This window comes from Trichoderma virens, assembly GCF_000170995.1.
Source record: "Trichoderma virens Gv29-8 chromosome Unknown TRIVIscaffold_4, whole genome shotgun sequence".
In the NCBI taxonomy this organism is placed as follows: domain Eukaryota; kingdom Fungi; phylum Ascomycota; class Sordariomycetes; order Hypocreales; family Hypocreaceae; genus Trichoderma; species Trichoderma virens.
The window spans coordinates 540,477-563,011 of NW_014013745.1; the positions used below are offsets into that span (position 1 = coordinate 540,477).

General features: G+C 50.7%; 5 protein-coding genes across 5 annotated transcripts; 3 read left to right on the forward strand and 2 right to left on the reverse strand.

The window, feature by feature from the left end:
* Nucleotides 1-130: 130 nt before the first annotated feature.
* Nucleotides 131-3,112, reverse strand: TRIVIDRAFT_113044 (uncharacterized protein; the record flags this gene model as incomplete). Its single annotated transcript, XM_014103108.1, has 2 exons — nt 131-1,017; nt 1,087-3,112. Coding segments are annotated over 2 exons (2,913 nt in total), but the record flags the coding sequence as incomplete, so codon positions are not given.
* A 4,291-nt stretch (nt 3,113-7,403) lies between these two features.
* Nucleotides 7,404-9,445, forward strand: TRIVIDRAFT_81799 (uncharacterized protein; the record flags this gene model as incomplete). The annotated part of the gene is made up of 2 exons (XM_014103109.1): nt 7,404-7,897; nt 8,013-9,445. The coding sequence occupies 2 exons, from the start codon at nt 7,404-7,406 to the stop codon at nt 9,193-9,195; spliced, it is 1,677 nt and encodes a 558-aa protein (XP_013958584.1).
* Nucleotides 9,446-11,776: 2,331 nt separating this feature from the next.
* On the forward strand, nt 11,777-13,140 carry TRIVIDRAFT_61168 (uncharacterized protein; the record flags this gene model as incomplete). Its single annotated transcript, XM_014103110.1, has 3 exons — nt 11,777-12,394; nt 12,430-12,514; nt 12,806-13,140. The coding sequence occupies 3 exons, from the start codon at nt 11,777-11,779 to the stop codon at nt 13,138-13,140; spliced, it is 1,038 nt and encodes a 345-aa protein (XP_013958585.1).
* Nucleotides 13,141-13,615: 475 nt separating this feature from the next.
* TRIVIDRAFT_84401 (uncharacterized protein) lies at nt 13,616-17,639 on the reverse strand (the record flags this gene model as incomplete). The annotated part of the gene is made up of 3 exons (XM_014103111.1): nt 13,616-14,008; nt 14,080-17,036; nt 17,294-17,639. 3 exons carry the CDS (start codon nt 17,443-17,445, stop codon nt 13,950-13,952), a joined length of 3,168 nt encoding a protein of 1,055 aa, XP_013958586.1.
* Nucleotides 17,640-20,655: 3,016 nt separating this feature from the next.
* TRIVIDRAFT_219831 (uncharacterized protein) lies at nt 20,656-22,403 on the forward strand (the record flags this gene model as incomplete). Its single annotated transcript, XM_014103112.1, has 2 exons — nt 20,656-21,355; nt 22,252-22,403. The coding sequence occupies 2 exons, from the start codon at nt 20,656-20,658 to the stop codon at nt 22,401-22,403; spliced, it is 852 nt and encodes a 283-aa protein (XP_013958587.1).
* Between the last annotated feature and the right edge of the window lie 132 nt (nt 22,404-22,535).

Sequence of the window (22,535 nt, forward strand, 5' to 3'; positions counted from 1 at the left end):
GCTCTATCGACGCCCATTTATAACATGGATGCTCCCTACTCAGACCAAGGTATTGTTTGAAGCTCTTGAAGATCAATTTGCTTTTTTTACATTCATTCATCTTATTCTAATCTATTCAATTCCTATCTATTTTCAACCCCTCCATGAGATTTTCCAATGTTCGCCACCCCTGGCTATCCTCCCACGTCGCCTTCGCCCGTCCCATGACGCTGCGCACGGCACTCCGCGCCTTACCCTTCCACTTCTGTCCAATGGCCTCGACGTCGGGCCCCCAGTTCTCCAGCACCGAGACCAGCTCGTCGGTGCGCTTGACGACTTCCGCCCAGGCTGTCTCGTCGGACGTCCAGTCAGCGCTGCCCGAGGCCGATTCACCGGGCAGCAGGCCGCTTCCGGAGCCACCTGAGGAACCGACGGCGGCACGCCAGGCACGTTCTGCGGCGTCGATTGCGCCGGCGTAGTCGTTGCGCCAGGCGCGGAGGCGCGAGACGAGGGTCCAGAGCTCGGAGCGGGTGGTGATGAGGGGTGTGATCTCCTCTTCGATGAGGCGGATGACGGCGCGCTCGACGGAGCCGCGGGCGGGCTCGTAGATGCCGCTGCTGGCGGGGGATTTCTCCTTTGACAGGATGGCGTCCTGGAGGAGGGCGGAGAGGATGTCGATGTCGAGGGCGGATTCCGACTTGCGGATCCGGATGGTGTTTGAGATTGCGATGACGATGTCGGAGATTGGGGTCGGGTGGATGCGCGAGGCGAGGGTAACGACGTTGTCCCAGATGCGCCAGTTGTCGTGCGCGATGGAGGCTCCCTTTTTGTAAGCTGCGAGGGACTGGGAGAGGAGCTTGTTGGGGTCGCGAGACGTAATCTTTTCTTCTGAAGCTGTGGCGATGCCATCTTCATCGTCCTCGCCCACGGGGGCGTTTCCATTTGTAGCCTTGTCCTCCTCTTTGTCCTTCCCTGGGGCTGTCAACTCGCAGTAAAGGCTGTACAGGGCACTGCCAAGGTTACTCCATGTTCTGGCGCCTTCACCTCCTTCGGTGTCGTTTGCGCTGCTGATTGATCGACTGTATGCCTCTGCCGCGTCTTCAAAACGTCCCAGGCGCAGGCTGATATCGCCGAGGCGACCCCACATGTCGGGACTGAGTCTGTTGACGCTGGTGGCCTTTTTATACGCCTCGAGAGCCTTGACCAAATCCTTTTGGCCGAGATAGTATTCTCCCAGGGATCTCTGGGCACGGGCGAAGCGCTGCTTGGAGATTTCCCATGCGCGCTCATAGTGAGCCGGATCGTTTTCCAAATCACCGAGAATGCACCACAGACGGGCGGCATTAGGAGGGGAAGGCTGTCGCTCCGGTCCCGAAAAGTCGGCTGCTTTGAGTAAGCCGACGTCTTGGCCCACAACTTCGTCCTCCGGCTCGGAGGAGGAGTCCGCTGCGGCTCCAGTCTTGTTGAAAAGTCTCCAGCGGATGATTGCCTTGGCCTTGTCTTCTCCTCCGCTGCCTCGGCCATCTTCGTCCTCGGCAGCTGCGCTGCTGGCATAGCAGAGAGCTACTTCTGCCCAAAGCTTCAGGCGCTTGAAGATTTCCAGGGCTGATGTCATGGAGCCAACGCCAGCCCAGGCGTAAGCAAGTTCGGATTCGAGATGCCATCGCGGAGGAGTAGATAGAGCGTGGATATAACGGAGACGAACGTGGGCAGGGGCAGATTCTGAGTTTGTTGCGGCGGGCAGGAAAGTCGTGGGCTTGGAATCATCGACAGGGGCAGCGGCTTGACCCGGGGCAGTAACTTGAATAGCGGGAACATCCGATTCGTTTGCCTCCTGGGCTTCTTTGCTTGGAGTAGAAAAGGTGGTGTCAGTGAGGACTTGATCCGCCACAGCCTGTAATTGGAGGACACCACGCTCGACGGTTCTGCTCCTGTGGATTTCTATCCTTGAACGGACGAGCAATGCTTGTGTATAAATCTGCCAGTTAACAGACTTGTCGGTCAAAACACGGACTGCAAAAGGTAGAATCTGCTCAGAAGTGAGACTGTCGACGGGTGAAAAGGCATCTTTAATTGTTGCCTCGGTAAGAAGAATGATTTCATCGAGGGCGGACAGCTGCGGCTGGTCATCTGGTGCCAGCTCAGCCAGCGCAGGTGGCAGAGTCTCAACAGTTGTTGTGCTCTTCACGGGTTCCTTTGCGTAATGAATCTCTTCCAATAGGGTATCGTCGTTGAGTTTGAGGGCATCTGGCTTGGTTTCATCATCTTCATTACCCGCAGTTGCCGCAATATCTTGTTCGGTGGCGCTCTTTGCAAAGACAACAAGCTGACTGAGGTTGTTCTCCTGGAATTTTGTCCTCTTTCCAAGGGCTCCGGACAGAGCGTAGGTAACTCCGGTAGCCTGTGCGGCTTCATCCAGGGCCTCCTTTGCCTTGTCATTACGACCAAGTAGAATGTAGTTGTTAGCAGCTTCGATGAGGAACAAGGCTTTCTCTTCCCTGGCCCAAGTCTCCTCCGTGGCCCAGACTTCAGTGTTGAAGAGTTTTCCTCTAATAGCATCTATTTCATTGCTGATTTGTGTTGCTAGTGTAGGCACATCACTCCACTGCGAGCTCTTGTTGAAGTTGGATGATGAGCCCAGGCTTGGCTGCGTGATAATCTTATAGTGCCAGACGTTGACACGCAGTCTTTCCCAGGCAAGGCTACGCTTTGTTGCAGCCCCTTCAGCTGATGGCAACTCAAAAACATCCTTTGTTTCGGATGCCAGGGAGTCAACCAAGATGTACTTGGCGAGAGAGAAGAGTTCTAAATAAGGAATGTAGGCATAGGGAACAACGCCGTCAACTTCGAAATATCTCAGACAAGCCCTCCGAAGCTGGTGCAGAGCAACGGCTGAGTCATGAGATTCTGATTTGCTTGAGTTCCAAGCACTGACAAACAGCTTCTCGACATGAGTTGACTCCTTCGCTGGCAGAACAGGACCAGTAACGGTTGCTTGGAGGAAGGCATCGAGAGCCGCCAGACCTATAGCGAGGAGTTCCGGAGCCGAGTGATTTGTGGGTGCAGCCGAGGTTGTCTCATCTGATAAGGACACTAGATGAGATACATGTGCCGTTATGAGTTGCTCCGCTACAGCGCTGCCAACCAGGGCGGCCAGGGTGTTAACGTTTTCAGATGCTGAATCCATGGTGGGGTTGACGCTGATATTTGGAGTTGGTGGTGGTGACCAGCAGCCCTGGCGATCACAGAGCCGCCACGACCGAGGAGCAGATGGAGATGGGTATCAAAGAATGTTACTTCTGTGATCCTGAGGTAGACGCAAGCTGCCATGGGATTCCTTGATACAGGATCTTGCGGTTCTTCCACAGGCTTCCTTTTTTTGTGGTTTTCTTATCGATAACGACGATGAGGTGGGATGGCGGTTTTCACCAAGAAAATTTTAGCGTCCAAGAACCCTTTACCCCACCTATCAGAACTGACAGCCCAGCGATTTACTACTACTACTTGAATGAGAGGGAGCTTTCTCTACTGTTCAGTCTATATTTTCAGTAAATGTCGAAGTAATTTCTGGAGTAACATAGCATGATCGTTACGACTACGGATACTAGATGAGTATAGGAGAGGAAGCTCCGGTCCATCAGCGGTGAGATCCAATTAGTTCTGCTTTAATGTGCCTTGCCTGCTTCACAGCTTCAATCACTAGCCTATTAACATCCTCACCGCTAGCACATATAGACGATGCTCACCAAATTCAACAATTTCATCAGCTTCAGAAATGCCATCTCTTTGGCATGTGATTTCCCCAAATTGGCAATCGGAATCCGGGGCTGCATCTACTCAGTTCTAGACCATGCCTCGCTTAGCAGAAAGCCTTATCGCAACGTTACGCTATGATTTGTTGAGCTTCGCCTTTACACGTTGAGATGGCTTCATCCAAGAGAGATAATCCATCTTCACATGCTTCATTCATCAATGAAGAATGCTCTGACAATTTTTCCGTTCAACTTTTTTTTTTCCCTCTCTTTGCCCCATCTCAAGCCTGTTGGTTTTATTCGACACGCACCGTCTCGAAACAGACCCACAGGCTCACCAAGTTGAGTGTGAGTGGACTTGGCAGATTTTTTTCTGACCTGTGCGGGTTTTAGTGACGATTCCATACTAATTTGTATACCTGCGAGCATTGAGGCTTCAGGCTGTGGTGGCAAAGGCCGAGTTATGGCAACAAGTTCGTTCAGATGCAACAGGGTATCGATCACAGCAGTGAAAATCAATGTTGAACATACATTTGGTGTTTACACGAGGCCAATAACCTCTTTGGGCCCGGATAAACCAGAGGTCACGCGACAGCCGCAGCAGAGATGCGATACGAGGCATATGCGAGCATACTCGTACAGATGGAAGGCCAAAAAAGCCCGAGAAGAGAAAGAACTTGCGCTGTAATTTACCGTGAGCGTCCGTTTCTTACGGCACTCTGGACGCTCATTGGCGACTTGCCACCAAAACCCTGGCGCTGCTGAGGCCCTGAAACGACGTCGGCGCCGTCTAATACGTCTTTACAATGCCCCAGGACCAAGCCAACCAAGGCATTTCTCATTGCGTACTCGTACGAGTAGTACAAGTAGCACCTACAGTAGAACAAGACACTAACTAGTACGGAGTCGTCCATTCACATCGAGGGCGGAGGGACTTTTTGCCGCACGAGCGCTGCACCCAAGAGTCCTGTACTCCTGTACTCTGCCACAGTGCGAGGGCGCAGACTCCACCGCCTATCCAGGTCAGCATGCAAGTACGAGCAAGAAACCTGAATACCGTCAGAAACTAGCAAGCACAAGCGGTCTCTGCGAGGTAGACACCCCATGCTCGGGGTTAGCCACTTGGGGTGTGCCGTATTAACAGGAGCCCACACAAAAAGTACGGCGAACTGCTAATCCAATCTAATCACTCCGTATAATAAGCCCCCACTCCAAACGGTGGAGAAAGGCTGGTCCACAAAATGGCTGGCGACGTTTCATTCCCTGCTTCTCGCCTCAACAAACCACCGGTTGCCCGTTTGATTCGCATTGGCTAGCCTTGGCCCTTGGGACTCGCCGTCGCCTTCAGCTAAGGGCAAAAGATGACGAGCATGGCTTTGGTGATGTACGACTTTGATGATGTTCTGACTCGCGTGGTCTAGCCTGCCGCATGCAGCGCATCTAATACCTGTACGGCCTCTTATGGGAATGTATTCAGCCGACAGCCTCGCCTCCTCTTCGCTGGCACTCGAGACAAGGATCGGGGTAACCACCAATCTCCCGCTGCGGCTTTCGGCTGGGTGTACTGTTCTTATCTCGTCTTGCTTATTATCAAGTGGTGTTGCAATGCCGGGTTATCAAGCGGTGTCGCCATCAAAAGAAACCATACGAGTGTTTATAACGCAGCTCACGCACACACATCATGAGCCGTCGCAACTATCATTCCGATTGCTACTCAGAATGGTGTTTGCGTCTCGCTATCGCACACTGTCTCAAAACTGTGCGACCAGGAACATCGTCGACTGAGCCACGGATCGGCGATGCCCTCTAGTCCGGTACGAGTTAGTAGTGGGACAAGGCTTAGGCGGGGTGACGTCAGTGTTTGGTGCAGGGGATTCACTCCTTCGACGAAAGCAGCTGGATCATGCCGCTTTCAAGCGTTTGCTGAGGAGTGTTACTCGCATCTCCATGGAGTAATATGCACTTTATACATCCAACTGGGATGGGAAAGTTACCAAAAGAAGCGACTTTGGCGTAAGCCTAAAACCTTTGGCTGAGCAGCTAAAGGTCTTCCGGCGACTTGCAGCGAAAAGGCCGATTTGCACAGTGCTCATCTGAGCTGGACAACTCCGTGAAGGTGACGAAAAGAAACAATGAAGATGGCCTCTTTTTCAATGGCAAGCGAGTAAAAGATTATGGGAACAATGATTCCGGAAATATCGTCATGCAGTGAAAAATGCACGAGATTCAAGACTGAGGCGCATCTCAGGCTTAATGGAAGGCTCAATGATCGATACCGAGCGCATTCTCTCTGATCAACTTAGGTAGTTGAACGGCCGATCTCGAGATTCTAGAACCGTTCTTCACTGAATATGCATTATTGAGATCGATTTGACTTGGCAAAAAATACCTAGCCTTGTTTCCGGTTATATCACAAGATTAATAACCAGATTTCGGAACTCAGTGGACAATCGCAGCTATCACATCACACAGCGACTTCAGCCCCCTAGAGTTGGTACAGGATCAAGGATATCCAGCCAGGGATTAAATGCGAATCCAGATTCATACAAGTTATCGGCCACTGAAGCTAATAAAGATAACCAGATATCTGACTTTGAAATCTCGCTAAACCATCGATTGTTTGTCTAGGAGACACCCTACTTTGCTTCATGGAGCAGCCAAGATCCCGGATGCGTCAAGCATCGCTGGCCAGTTTATGGCCCAGACTTTGAGGGATCCTATATTGAAAAGCTTGCCAGGTACTCTCGTGACCGCATAGTACCACTACCCGCGTCTACTCCTTTATTCGATACTAATCACTCTACCAGACGTGCTGTACCTCCTTTTTGGCGACACCGTCTGTCGGCTGCAGGCTTCTACCCCAGCATCGCCGACGAGTATTACAGAATGTCCGGAAAGAAGTACAGGGACACACAGAAAGGTTGAGAAATCTGACACTGTGCCCTCCCCCCTGCTCGCCTCTCTGGGTCCCTGGCCCTCGTGCTCTGTGTGGGTGGCTGCTCATCCCGTTCGTTCTAAGCAGGGCCTAATGCGCTAGCTCTCCGCTGGCGTCCTCCTTGGCTGCTCCACCATGAACGACAATGGCAGGGTATGCGCGCAGAATAGAGAGCGACTCGCCAGTTGTAGGACAAGAGCAGCCTTGGGACAGTGTGCCAAGACGAATACAGTCGGCTGCGCAGCATCAAGCGCAAAAAATGGCCTGAGAGCATGCTGGAAGTGTCTCCAGTTCGGCCTTCCCCCCACATAAGATTCGGCGTCACAGTGATGCTGTCCAATCTAATTGCGATTCTAAGTGCTCAGTGTTGTCTTTGCTCCTCCCTCGGCCCCTAGTTGAGGTTCGTTCATTCTTTCAGCCAGCCGCAGTCGTATGTACTCTCGGACGTCCCTGGCCCGTCTGATTCGCCGCCTTTTTCAACAATTGCTACAAATACTCTTCCATCGCCCATCACTCCTCCCATGTGGAACTTCATTCCTCTTCCTCTCATCCTTTTTTGTCCTTGGGTGTTTTCCTATTGGTTTTCCCCACAGCAATCATTCACATAAAGGATCAGCATTCTGACAACACTGTCTGTCAATGCTCATCAATTAAGCATCTGTCTATCGTCGCACTCTCTCATGACGACAACAAAACACGAGACAATACTGTCGTTGCGTTACTGATTGACCTCCAAAATGGCCACTACAGATGATGAAAAGCAGCCCAAGTTCGAGGCTCCAGGATCCCCAGACGTGGGATCCCAAGAGTTCATCGAGAATGCGGATGGCCTTCAGCGACGACTTAACAATCGTCAAATCCAGCTAATCGCCATCGGCGGCTCGATTGGTACTGCTCTGTTCGTCAGCATCGGAAGTGGACTTTCCACAGCCGGGCCGGCCAGTCTTTTCTTGGCCTATACTCTGTATTCCATGGTTCTCGGATTGGTAAACAACTCTCTCGCTGAGATGACCGTCCTTATGCCTGTGTCCGGAGGTTTCATTCGTCTCGCAGGTCACTGGGTCGATGATGCTTTGGGATTTATGGCTGGCTGGAACTTCTTCTTGTACGAGGCTCTGCTGATTCCCTTCGAAATCACGGCACTCAACCTCGTCATCTCCTTTTGGGACGAGAACATTACCAAGCCTGGTCCGACTGCCGGTATTTGTGCTGCCGTTATCGTTTGCTATGCGTAAGATTCCCAACCTTCATCGGGAGTGACAAAGAACGCGCAGGGATTCCCACGCTTCTAAATTTCGCCACCTTGTTCTTACTACCAAATTACCCTTGCTAACCATTACATGTAGTCTGCTAAACGTTCTCGCTGTAAAGGCCTATGGTGAAGCGGAATTTTACCTATCCGGCGGAAAAGTTATTCTCATCTTTATGCTCTTCTCCTTCACATTCGTGACCATGGTCGGGGGCAATCCGAACCACGACGCCTATGGCTTTCGATACTGGAACGACCCCGGAGCCTTCGCCGAGTACCATTCGCAGGGCGCCCTTGGCCGCTTCGAAGGCTTTCTGTCAGCCCTCTGGAGTGCAGCTTTCGCCGTCGTCGGTCCCGAGTATATTTCCATGGTAGCGGCCGAAGCCCAGCGCCCTCGCACATATATCAAGACTGCCTTTAAGACCATTTACTTCCGCTTTGGCATTTTCTTTATTGGCAGCGCCTTGGCAGTCGGCATCATTCTTCCGTACAACGACAAGACACTGGCTGATCTTGTCAGTGGCGGAGAGGGCAGCGGCACTGCAGCGGCTTCGCCGTACGTCATTGCCATGCAAAACATGGGCGTCTCCGTGCTGCCTCATATCGTCAATGCTCTTATGATGACATCCATTTTCTCTGCTGGAAACACATATACCTACTGTGCAACCCGATCACTGTATGGTTTGGCTCTTGAGGGCCGTGCCCCTCGATTCCTGCGCAAGTGCACGAGCAAGGGTGTGCCCATCAATGCCTTTTTGGTCGTCATGTGCTTCCCATTCCTGTCCTTCCTTCAAGTCGGCAACGGCTCTGCTGTCGTGCTCGACTGGTTGGTAAGCTTGATCACCGCCGGCGGAATCATCGACTACCTCGTCATGTCCATCACATATCTCTGGTTCTACAGAGCTTGCAAGGTCCAGGGTGTTGACCGGAAGACATTGCCTTATTTTGGCTGGGGACAGCCCTACTGCGCCATTATTGCGCTTGTCATTCAGCTTCTCGTCGTTGGAGGATATGGGTACGAGGCATTCATGCCTTGGGACGTCAAGGCCTTCTTCCGCAGCTACACCATGCAGCTTTTGGCCCCTGTCCTATTCATATTCTGGAAAGTGGTGAAGCGGACCCGGTTTGTCCGTCCCAGTGAGCTTGACCTTGTCTGGCAACGACCAACGATTGATGCCTACGAGTCACACTTTGTCGAACCTCCGGTTGGATTCTGGACCGAGATGCTGCAGTTGGTTGGAATCAAGCGCAATAAGAACGCAGCTTTCCTGGTGGCGTAAGGCGGGAAATTAAGAGCCTATCCTGCGTTCTCCCTCACGGCTTAAGCCGTATTATGAGCACATGTCTTCATTACGTCCCCTTTTTCGTTTCTATGTTATTGCTTTTTATATATACCCATCACGTTTTGTGGAATTAGAGATTCTACATGGGATATACGGGACTAGACGTGTAAGATGAATGAGCTATAGAGATGATATACCCAGGACATATGATGAGAAGAATAGAAAATACATTTCATACTTTGACCAGCACTTGCAACACACGAGAGCAGACGAGGGATGCCATCATCACCACGGCGAAGCGGCCCCACCAGAGTTCATCATGCCTCCACAAGCATCTTCAACCCACAACCACAAAACACAAAACCACCAAGAGCAAAAAAAGAAATCTCAATGCGTAATCTGGGAATCGAACCCAGGGCTCCCCGACGCTGCTCGGATGGCAACGGAGAATTTTACCACTAAACCAATTACGCTGGAAGAGGAAGAACCCGTTATTCTCTGTGGTTGAGGCAGAGAACGGGGCTCAGAATGCGTGAACTGGGAATCGAACCCAGGGCTCCCCGACGTTGCGGATGGCAACGGAGAATTTTACCACTAAACCATTCACGCTTTCTTGGTATTTGTTGGAGGATTGGCGGACTAGAATCGGATCTTCTTGGTTTGAGAGTGGGAATTGGAAGGAGTTGGAAAGAGGGTGAGGATGAGATACCCTAGAGGATGGAAGATTTTCTGAATTAATGGGGTGGGAGATTTTTGTTTGGGGAGAGATTGTGGAATGCCAATTGACTTTTGCCCATGATTAATTCCACAGAGTCAGAACCCTGTCCCATGTTCTTGGAGATGCCGACATTGTCTCATCCGAGTGCGAATCAAATTCGGAACACTTTTAAGGTTGAAGGTAATGAACTATTTTGCCTGCTAGAGTCAGTCCCTTAATTCTGGAATGAGATGTTATGAATGCCCATTATTTATCATGATGTTGTTCAATCGGCGATAAACCACACTAAGTCGCAATTTTCCATTCTTGGTGATGAACAGGACCGAATATCCTGCTGGTGAGGTAGAAGGGCGAATACAACCCCTTCCTCAGGTTTTCGCCCATATATTCACCGAGCGCTTCCTGTTGTACCAGGTTGAGCCTATATACCTTTTGAGGTTCGGATTGGGTTCTCTCTTTCAAATTAGTGGTCCCATTGTATATGCTGCGGAAGGCAAGCCATTTTTTTTCTCTTCGACTGGCGTGAGGTTTCTCAGATATGAATCTCGTCCGGCTTTATCGTCGAGGAACTTCTGGATTAACTCGTCCGGTTTCTGCTCTCCAGGGCTTGCCAATGTGGGCAAGTTTCCTCTGCCAAGTCCAACATAGTAGTAATAAAAGTAAAATTACCGGTAGGGGGTTATCCTTCTAGGGTAGTGATTCTCCAGCAAGCTTCTTTTGGTGTTTCAGGATACCTTGGTGATCCATCATTGTCAGACGTCGTCATGACATCCGGTCCAACTTAGACGGGCATGTTCCGGAGCCTTGGTTAAGGTGCTTACTTGTCGTTCGGGAACCTTTTGCCACCTCCTCTATCGGCAGTCGCGGGCAAAATGCCCTTCTTTCCCACAGCTGAAGTATTTGCCTTTCTTAATTGGCTTTTTTTAAGTGGCATCCAATTCCATGGAGCTGGAATGGCTAGTGTTAGAAGATTGGTGCCTGGCGTAAAGCCGCGACGCGAGGTACTGAAAGGGTGCTTCCCTTTGTTTTTACTATTGAAGTGTCTATTCTTTTCTCGTCAACGTTCACATAGCCGATTTGGCAGTCAATAGACACAGCCATAGCAACATAAGTAGCAGATTTATCTAAACGATCCTCCTTGATGAGTTCGTCCTTGATCTTGTCTAGTGTTTCAAACAAATCAAATAGGACCTATATTTTAATTGAATTGAGTTTAAAACTGAATTGAATTCAGTCCTCTCTTTTCAAATCGTTAGCACAAACTACAACACCCAGGTCCCGCTATCAACTTCCGGTCAAGTGTCAAATAACTTACACAGCTCAAGACCCCAGTTTACGAACCAATCCCATGTCCAATCCAAGACTTTAAACATTCAAGCTGCATTAGGCTTTGACGTATGTTGATGGTTGGTGCGGGAAGCCGGGTAACTCAGGCGGGAAAGGTGGGCCTCATCGCCTTGGTGCCATCTGTCACTGTCTGTCACTTTTTTCGCTTTGCCGAAAGTATCTTTCTCGATGTCATTTCCGATTCGTAACAAGATGGTAGCGGTAGCTGCTGAACTGTCTGATCACGACGAAACAGTTTCAGATGACGTCCAGATGATGGAGGCTCTCTGAGGTGCCATATCTGAGGCGAGTTATCGTCATAGGGCGAATAAATCAGGTATCCAACCCAGCCTCTTCTCTTTCCGGTTCACACACCATGTCTCAAACCAGAATCCCAAACCCAGCGCCAAGAAATGTTTCTATTCGGTCTCCTTATCCTTACCACGGGGATTTCAGCGTCCCTTGACCCTAGGCAGGGAACCACTCAATGTCCTTCCTCTCAGATATTATGCAGTGGGAAGTGTGTTCCTATCAATGACCAGAACTGCGGAAGCTGTGGCAAGGTATGCAACAGTCCACAAACCTGCCAGACTCAGAGCGGGACATGCGGGTGTCCATCCGGAAAGACTTTCTGCCCTGGAGCCGGCACAAGTCCTGGGACTTGCACAAACACCAGCACCGATAACAACAACTGTGGTGGTTGTGGAACAACTTGTACTGGCGGACAAACTTGTCAGAGCGGGAAATGCGCGAGCCCATGCCAATCCGGACAGACTCTCTGTCCCAGTACCGGCACAAACCCCTGGATCTGCACAAACACTAATACCGACAATAACAACTGTGGAAGCTGTGGCAAGACATGCACTAGTCCAGCAACCTGTCAGAGCGGGACATGCACGAGCCCATGCCAATCCGGACAGACGCTCTGTTCCGGGAACTGCACAAACACCGGGACCGACAACAGCAACTGCGGTAGTTGCGGAACAGCCTGTGCCGGTGGACAAACCTGTCAAAGCGGGAAATGCGCGTGCCCATCCGGCCAGACTCTCTGCTCTGGAACCTGCACAAACACTGCAACTGACAACAACAACTGCGGTGGTTGCGGAACAGCCTGTACCAATGGACAGACCTGCGGCGGCGGGAAATGCGCATGTCCATACGGTAACTGTGACTACAGCGCCTGTCAGTACCTCGGCTCCTGCGACTCAGGCTGTGTGAACGAGTGTGTTCGCGCGTACGCGTGTAGGAACTGCTGTCAGATCCATCCCTCTTGTATGTATAGCGAGGTCTGTATTGGCGGCGAGAACTGTGGCCCGACCTGCTGTGTCTACTGTTCACAGCTCAACTGTTGTGCGAACTGTTAATTATCTTTATTCACATCAAATCACATGTGGGAGGATTGGTAGTGGCATGGCTTATCAGGCTGAAACAAGCTGAACAACCATCAAACGGATTCAGGGGGTCTCTGGAAAACCCCTGAATGGCCAGGTTGTATGGGGGTATTATGGAGATGAATATGGCTGGAACTCGCTCTCTTGGATCATGTGTTTTGATTCTATTCAGTTCAATACGGTCTATTGAGATTCATGCCATCAGCTTCTGGCCCGTGTCGGATGTACGTGGAAAAGGAGTCACTCCTGGAATTCGGCGACAAACCACTCGAGCGATCCAACTCCGAGCTCGTTCGCGTCCTCCGGCATATCCTTGAATATGTTCTTCCCATGCAAATCGAGTGCTGGACGAAGCTGATGGAAGAGCTCGAGTATCTGCACGATATTCAAGCTCATCTGGCTTTGAGCAGAATTTATGAGGCTTCACATGAATACTTGATTGCAGAGGCGAAGAGCGATAGCCAGGTCAAAATCATGGAGACTAAGGATGAAGATAAGAAGTTCTAATATCAATAAGGACTATATCCATATTCGTAAAAAAAGAGCTAAGGAATACGGGTACCGTGACACTTCAACTTTTGCACCACCAAAATTATGGCACGCACGGAATTGTACATATATCATGATGGTGATGTGTGGACTACTTTATACCAAGTAGGTACGATGCCAAAAGTCCCGAACAACGCTACCTGTCATGGGTTATTTTGAGCTTGTGTTTGAACCATCTCCCGTAGATTACATAGACCCGCTATATTCTTGCAACCGAATTCTCCATTAATCAGGGCGAACTGTCATTGATGAGAGTGCTTGTATTTTATAGCTAAAGTCAAGAGTCTCCTGATGATATTCATATCCAACCAGAGAAGCAATAATGACCACCTTGTGACAGGAAACTGAGTTTAAACGGTTGACGCTCGCTCCACTAGAGCATACGTACTTCCAACTGCTCAACATTCACGGCAAAAAGAGGCACACAAATGTTAAATTCAAGAGGTTTTTACTACTTAAGTCTATTCGGGCTTCTATCTACCCTCTACCTCCTCTATAGCCCAAGGTGCGAGAGCTTGTGACAACATGGGGGTCCTCCTTCCCCAGGTCGTGTGTCCCACACTCATCCAGGCCATCAATCTATTGAGAAGGCCCTCTCTATCGGCAGCCCGAGCATACAATCATCGCAAGAACGCATCGCAACTTTTCCTTTACCAATCCGTATTTTTCATCAATTAAAAACAAAAGGAACATGTGAAAAAATATCCTCTAACTTGTCAGGGACAAGGCGTCATCGAAATGCCGTGATGTGGGGTATGTTGAATCGTTTACAGGTCATCCTCGTCGCTGAACACCTCCTCACCACGCTTTCGGCGGGCCATACGGTCTGTAAAGAGACAAACATGTTAGTAAATAGCTTCATTATTAGATCGTGAGATGCTTTCGCGATTGACATACCCTTCTTCTTCTTTCGCAGCTCAGAAGAGGTCAGCTTGGCCTTCTTCTTGGTGCTAACAATCTTGTTGCCCATGGCATCGAACTTGTCCTCCTCATCGTCATCGTCCTGCTTGAGACGAGGACCAGCACCCTGGCCCTGGACCCAGTTGTGGCCGGAAGGAGTCATCTTGCCGTCCATGACAGCCCAGACTTCCTCAGTCAAGTCCTTGGTGAACTCGGCAGAGTGAGTGATGATGATAACACCACCCTCGAACTTCTTCAGGGCCTTGGACAGAGCACCCAGAGAGTCACGATCCAGATAGTTGGTAGGCTCGTCAAGGACGATCAAGTGGGGTCGCTGCCAAGAGCAAGCAGCCAGGACAGTCTTGACACGCTGGCCACCAGACAGACCACGCATACGGGAGTGAGAAACCAGCTCAGCATCGAGACCGAAGTTGGCGCAGTGGGCCTCAATCTCCTTTCGGACCAGAGGTCGGAACTGACCAGAGGCAAGGGCCTCCTTCATATCGACATCAGCGACCATCTTCTGGTGAGAGGCCAGCAGCTCGTTACGGGGCAGCCAAACGTTGTCAGCGGTCATCATGGGAACCCATCGCTCGCCCTTCATGCCAACGTTCTCACCCAGAGCGAATGAACACTCGTACTCGTAGCTGTTCTTGAACTTTCTACGGGCGTTGATGCCAATGACACGACGCAGAGTACCCTCGATCTTGAAGACCTTGTCCATGGCCTTCTCATCAGCCTCGGTGATGATCTTGTTGGCTCGGTCCATGGTCTCACGATCCTCACCAGTCTGGAAACGCCACTGGATGTACTCGGAAGGAGTCTTGTCAAGGTGGTTATCAATGTGGGCAAAGGCGTGCTGCTTGATGTAGGCGATACGGATGTTCTCGTGCTGGTAGATCTCACCACCGGTGGGGATGAGCTCACCGCAGAGAACGTTGATCAGAGTAGACTTGCCAGCACCGTTGGGACCAATGACGGCAATACGAGAGCCCAGAGAGCACTGGAAGCTGATGTCGGTGATCTGAGGCTTGGAGGTACCGGGGTACTGGAAGGACATCTTGGTGGCACGCAGGATAGCCTTGGCCTTGGTCTTGACACCCTCAAGGAAACCGGGCTCAGGGAAGGTGAACTCCATCTCGGAGGCACCGAGCTCGTAGTAGGACTTGGCGGAAGGAACACGCTTGACGAACTCCTTCAGGTTACCACGGTAACGCTTGAGCTTGAATCGCTCGTAGTGAACGATGTGCTGGCAGACGTTGTCAAGGAAGCCAGAGTCGTGAGAGACAATGATGGAAGTGCAGGGGGAGCTGGTGAGGTAATCCTCGAGCCACTTGACGTTCTTCACGTCCAAGTGGTTAGTAGGCTCGTCGAGAAGCAGGATATCGGGGGCCTCGAAGACGGCACGGCACAGAGCCAGCTTCATCTTCCAACCACCGGACAGAGCGGAAATCTCGCCCTTGACCATCTGCTCGGTGAAGCCGAACTCATCCAGACGCTTCTCGACATCAGCCTGAGCGACGTCGACCTTGGCCTCGCCAAGCTTCTTCATGGTCCAGTCAATGGTAGTCATCTCAGTATCAGCGGAGTCAAGGTCGTGCTCGACGAAGACGGTCTTGACCTCGCTCTGCTTGGGGAAACCCTCGACCTGCTCGTTGTTGATGGCACGCATGAGAGTAGACTTGCCGGAACCGTTGGGACCGCAAAGACCGTAACGCTGACCACGCTTGAGGCGGAGGTGGGTCTGGTTGAGCAGAATCTTGGCACCGTAGGCAAGAGAGAAAGTGCAGTTGCAAAGGTCCTCACCCTCCTCCTCATCGGCCTCGCCCTCCTCCTCCTCAGCAGCGCCGGGAGAAGCACGCTTGCGCAGAGTGTCGATGGTGCTCTCAGCGTTGTCGATGCCGGTGACGACAGCGACGTAGGGCTTAAGGCTCTCGACCCAGACGGCAGACTCAGTCTCCTTCATGTCGATGAGCTGACCAGCAATGGCGGAAATGTACTCAGAGACGGGCTCCATCTTCTCAAGGAGGGAAGCATAGCGGGTGGAGGCAATCTCCTTGAACTTGGCAAGGACGACGGAGATATCGCCGTCGTTGCGAACCTCGGGGATCTTGCCGTCGACAACGTTACCGACACGGTACAGGGTGTCAAGGGCCTGCTTGGTCTTCTCACGAGCCTCGGGATCAGCAAGGTTGTCGTAGTTCTTCTGGAGACCTGGCATCATCTTGGGCAAGAAAGGAGCGACAATGTTGGGGTCGTCGACAAGCTTGCACATGTTGTCAACAATGACAGCAGACTTTCGCTTGATGGCAGTCTCACGCTCGGCAAGACCACGGTCCAGAAGAGGGACCATGAGAGCGAGGGTGGGCTCCTGAACCTCAGTAACGAAGGTGGTGGCACCGAGAAGGTGGACAGTCTCGGGGACGTTCTCGGGCTTGGCGATACACTTGATGAGCTCAGGAATGAATCGCTCAATATCCTTGTTGACAATGAGCTGGCAGATGGTCTCCATGACCTTGTAGGCGTGCTCCTTGACCTCCTTCTTGGTGTCCCACATAGCCTCAGAGACGACGGGGATCAAGTCGGGAACACGGTAGGAGAGCTGAGCAGGGGCGGTCTTGACAAGGGCAAGGATGAAGTCCAGAGCAGCCATCTTTTCAGGCCACTTCTGGGCAGTGCGGATAGACTCCATCAGGTAAGGGAGAGCGCTCTTGACAGCGTTGCCGTTGATGGCGCTGGCAACAGCCAGGACAGCAGCGGTAGCGGCATTCTTGACAGCGGTGATCTTGTCGCCAACGGCGGCAAGAAGGGTGGGCAGAAGAACGATGAGGTAGGGCTCGACGTTAGCGGCGACCTCAGAGTGAGAGGCAATGGCCTCAACGGCGAGAGCACCCTTCTCACGGGCGGTGGCGTCCTTCTTGTTGACGAGGGACTTCTTGATGTCTCCAATGATCCTAGCAAAATGTGCGTTAATACCCTTGTACACTAAAAATTGACGTCGTAGCGCTGAAAGAAAAACTTTTCAGGGAGTTTGGTAGCTAACGTAGCCACTGATGGAGGGGTAGACAGCCAACCCCGCTGTGAGTGGCGGGGCAACTGTCGCAGGCGAGATAGGAGGCAAAAAAAAAAAAAAAGTTTTCCCCGCCTAAATAAACCCAAAGGGAAAAAAAAAGGGACAATCGATCCGAAGATGTTGCAAAGGTCGACTTACTTCTCAGGGACAGCCTGGTCGTCAATGCGGCCGTTGAGGAAACCGGCGAGCTCAGCAGCGGACTGCTTAATGTCGGCGGCGTCCTTGGACACGGTGAGCTTCTGGAAAAGCTCGTCCAGGACCTTGATAGACTCGGCACCTTCGCTAGGCATGTTGGCGGTGATGTAGAGGATGTAGAAGAATTATAAGAGTCGGACGACGAAAGGGAGAATCGAAATCGATGAGAATCGTTCGATTACTACTGAAGCCAACAGAGCCGATGGAGGAATCGACTCTCGTATCGAGGCTTTTTTGTGTAGATTCGAGGTGGCGGGGCTGTTCGATGGGGAGGAGCCAAAGAACAACTCGTCAAAGAAGGCGGATGGACTATCTGGATAGACAAGTCCAAGGTCGAAATCAGTGACGACCAAAGTAGATGAAGAAAAATAATGAAAGGAGATGGAGGTGAGATCGAAGGAGAAAAAGAAAGTGGGTGGGAGGGAGACAAGATTTTAAAAGGCTGCGGCCCAAGAGCCAGCAAGTCCACAACTTTTTTTTTCTCGCGGGGTGTGTGGCTAAAATCGGGCAGCCCAGAAAGATTTTTTTGCTGCCCCTCCATTGGGCGTCCTGGAGGCTTATCAGCTTTATCAGCGCGCGCTACGCCTGAAGGGGGCAAACCACCACTGGAGCAAAGGCGGTGAGGCGTCTGAGTGCTGAGAATTTTTAGTGGGCAAAAGACGCTGTGGCGGCCAAAGAGAAGGAATTCGATGCGCAGCGAATGTCTGCTCAACAGAAAATTTCACTAGTGGCTACGGAATCTCTAACTATCGAGGAGAGATCTCGGTGTTTTGCACTGTCCAATTTGCATGTGGTCGGCTTCTGCCTTCTGCCATCACAAGCCCCTTGCGTTAGGTTTCTACTTTTAGCAGCCGAGTTGGAGATATGCTTTGCGTGTACTCTGTATCAATGCATGAAAAAGATGATTTGATTGGGAGGTTCCTCCTACCAAGTAACCCCCAACGTGGAGGCAAGCAAGCTCTTGATACCTCTTGTCCGTGGAAAGCTTTGTTATAGTGGACATTGAAGCTCAACCGTACTCGTCAGCTCTCGCAGTCTTGCTCGCCAAAGACCTCTGGATGCATCGTCTACTAGTCATGTACAGCGCAAAGGCTGGTGGGGGACACCCTCACCCATACTCCTGTGATCTGCCGCCACGCATTAATATAAGATAGATTGCCTGGCTGATGGCAGTCTCACACACTTCCCCCAGCCGAGTCCGCCCCTGCAGATGGAGTAGCACTGCTACTCCAGCTTATACCAGTACCCATTGGTCCCGTAGTCGCTGCTAAGGTCTTCGCAAGCTGGCCCTGCATATGAACCGAGGCGGTGTCAGAAGCTCTCACACCTTACCGGCTTAGCCGGCCTGTCTGGTATGAATTTCTGCGTCCAGTCTCTCCTCAGAGGAATGAGACAGTCAGGCTGCTGCGTTGTCAGCGCATCCTGCCTCATCTCACATCCTCAGACCTGGATGCTCCCTATTGTCCGCACATGCTCAGGCTTAGCAGGCAGCTCATACGCTTGTATCATCCTCACGGCAACGGTGGGGCTGGCAGAAAAAAAAAGACCGTTCCAAATAAACTTGGCCTGCCATTCCTGTCCAGCTTTGGCGCCACGTTGTCACATCAAGTCCGTCTCAGTGGTTGGCTTTGGGACGACGTGGAGCAGCGCCCGAGACTAGCAGCCACTCGATGTCGTCCTGCTCTGCTGAACTCAACTCCCCTCGCTGGTTCGAAGAGGCGCTGTTGATGTCGAGATCGAGGCTTCGCTTTGGGCCAGTCCGAACTGACATTCAGCAACCAGATAATTGCATCGCCAATTCACTAGATCCATCGCCCTGATCCACCACCATCGCGGGGCCCCAGAGTCCAGTCTGCAGTCTCTGCTCCATGGCGCATTAGCTGGGGACGGACTCACCGACTTTCAGATGCGGCATGGACGGAGCTTGTTCATCAGGCCCGTCTGTATTTGTACTTGAAGTTGGGCGTTTATTGGAGCACTGTGATATGCTGTAGAACCTCTGTTGGCACGTCTCGTATCAAAGAAGAGAATCATGGGCATTGATTGATTGGTAGGATATTGTTACTCAGTGGTTACAACGAAGGAAGGCAGGTTTAAGAATGCAGGTTCTGAGGTGCCTCCTGAAGCTCCATGCTGACTCATCTGGACATCGATATCGCCTTGATCTTTGCCTCCTCTCAGAGCACTGCTGCGTTCACTGACTCACCCTCTCAGCCCCTCAAACGAACAGTTCTAGGATATGAAACCAAGATTTGTTGATTGAGACAAGCGCCTCTGTAACGCCAAGGCCAATTTGTCTTTGGATGGATCCACAGCAGGCCGTTTATCTTTGTTGACTCCTCCTCGAATAGCTCCCCAGCTTCCGTTCTGTAGGCTCCTAACATTGAAATGGCTGATGTCATTTTCTGCAGTCTCAATATCCTACTCCCGGAGCATACCACTAGTCTACACTTGGTCCTTATTGAGTTGCGTTTCAACAAGTGGATGACGACCTTGTGCCCGATGGTTTGCGAGAGTCTATATAATAATTGCACGCCAGAGCCATCTCGAGACTACTTTGCGTCCTCAAGGGCAGCATATTTTAAGAAGGAATGGGTTCAACTACAAGCAGATGGGAGCATTATGCTCAGTTAATTCAGGAGTTCCTAGAAGTTCTGACAGTAGTGTTAGGGTGGATCCGGCAAAACGCAAGTGATGCTCTGTTTCCAACAGGGAATATCACATGCTACGCTAATTTGCATGTCGCAGCTCTTCTAATGGGGTGAAGAGAGTGGTAGGATTGAAAGTGATATTTGGATGCAGTAATAACTGCAAATAATGGGTTTTGGAAACCATAAATGAACTTAACTTTAGCCCTATTCAATTATATCTGAGTCCTCTTAGGTGGTGTTGATATTTTGAGTTGACATGTTGTGGTCGATAAAAGGTTGACTGAGAAACGCCAATTAACAGCTATGATAAGAGGCCATGGCTCGTCTTACGTTATCACTAGAATACGGTAAGCCGTTTGGCCGTTAGTTAGGCTGGCTGTATTCGTTCAAAAGGTTCTTTGTTGCGGCCCTCTGTTGCCGCCTCCCGCTTTAAATCCGAAGAAACACGCGTACTCGTGGAGGAGACATTGAAGTCTGTATGACGGTGGGTCAATCACGGACCCAAGGGGCCTCGTAAAGCCACGAATTGCAACGTAAGTTGCGTAGATAACGTACCTATATAATGCAACACTTTTCCGTCAAGGAATAAACCTCCATTTGTCGTAATTCTGTTAGACCTTAGTACACATTACGATAACGCTTACTCTAAACAAAATGAATGCTGAAAAGCACCCCGCGCAAGATGTTGCAGAGGCTTATGTGTCGTCATTGTTCGTGCCCGCAGCACCGATACGGCTCGACTGCATTCTACCATCGTCATTTGGCGTCATTCAACACCAAAGCCAAGTTATCATCACAACACTCGAAGGCCTAGCTTCTAAATCTATTGGCATAGTAGAGGCTATGCCTAGCTATAAAAACAACAGCACCGTCGAGACTGTTATTAAACCTGGCCCCATGACTTGGATGTACGATGACATTGCCGCCATATTACTCGAATTCGTCATTATTATCGACGGTGAAGAAGTGCTTGGTGGGGCGGGCGCCTTTGGAATGCTCAAGACAGACAGTGGTTGGATGATATCCGGCATTGAGAGTGCTCTACAGCCATCAACACAAGAATTACATTCAACATCCCAAACTCCAGAGGGAGCGTTGCACCGGGTTGAATCCTTTATTGAACATTTGAAACAACACGATTGGAGTGGAATGATAGCAGATTGCCTCCCAGGTGGAGGAATCACTCTTTCTCGTGTAAGCGGCTACAAGACCTTACCGTTCCCCGACTTAATCGAGCAGTTAAAGAGGATTCTCAGTCAAAGGGGGGACTTGGTCGAGGAGTTACATGACGTGGAAATCAAAGTTTTGGGTAACTTGGCTCTGGCTTGGACTCCATTTACTGTATCCTTGGAGGGTAAGATTGACTCGAAGGGAGTAAATATAATTACGCTCCTTTGGGATGGTGACAGATGGGATATCTCGGGTATTCAAGACACAAATAGGCCAGTATAACAACATTGATAGCTTGCAAGGTTATGCATCAGCGACAAATAGAAATATCAGGCATATGCATTCAAGTCTATCAGGTATCGATACGCCACACCAACACACTACAGTGGAATGATGAGGTGTGGGATTGCCTTCAGCCGGCTCTTCGGATGGCGACGAGGCTGTTTTGTCCAGATGATCCTTTCTTCAAAGCAATACTCATCGTGGGCAACTGGTATGAGATCACGGACATCGCCGACTCAAATTCGCAGAGGACGAAATCATTAAGTTTCAAGATTGAGCATCAATACTGTGGAATTCGAACAAGACGAGAGTAGGTTGATGGAAGATCTTGGACGGAAAGAGTCGCATGCGCTTGTATACACACAAGAGACTACCGATCTTGCTGCAACACTAGATCCCAACCTTGTAGGGAACTATCAAGCACGGCGGCCTCGTCATGCACTGGAAGCTGGCAAATGAAACAAAACGATAATTCAATGACAGCGTGCAGATTTGTACCGCCAAGGGACCTATAATCAACCCTCCTCCAGGAGTATTAGTTGGCGATACTAGCTGCAGGATGTACAGCGCTTCAACAGTGCTCATTCAGATCTCATCCAGATCTCAAAGTCACCGAGCCGCAGATCACATGAGTTTTCATGGAAGATCGCACAGTCCATTCGTCAGCCCAAGGATCAAGAAAAAGAGAAAGTGGGATCTTTACACCAGTAGATTCGACATCCTTGAAGGTCCCATGACAAAGAAGCGATCGGCTGACAGATTCTCTCCAAACGTTCAATAGCCTATCAGACCTATTAGCAGAGATCAACATGGATACCAACGATAATTCCCCTGTTCCAGCAGGGCGCTCCCCGCAGCTGAATCCCCCAGTGATCCAAATCTCTGGTGATGTCATCCATGAGCTTGCTGAATCTGTCCAGCGAGACGTGGACATGATGGATATTGACTGACGAAGAGTTTAAAAGACAACAGACAAGCCGGATGTTTGTAGGCGAGATACAAAACGCAATAAAAGGACACAAGGAAACTCTGGCCAAGGCGAAGGAGCACCAAGCACTGGCTCACCAGCTTGCTCAGCAGGA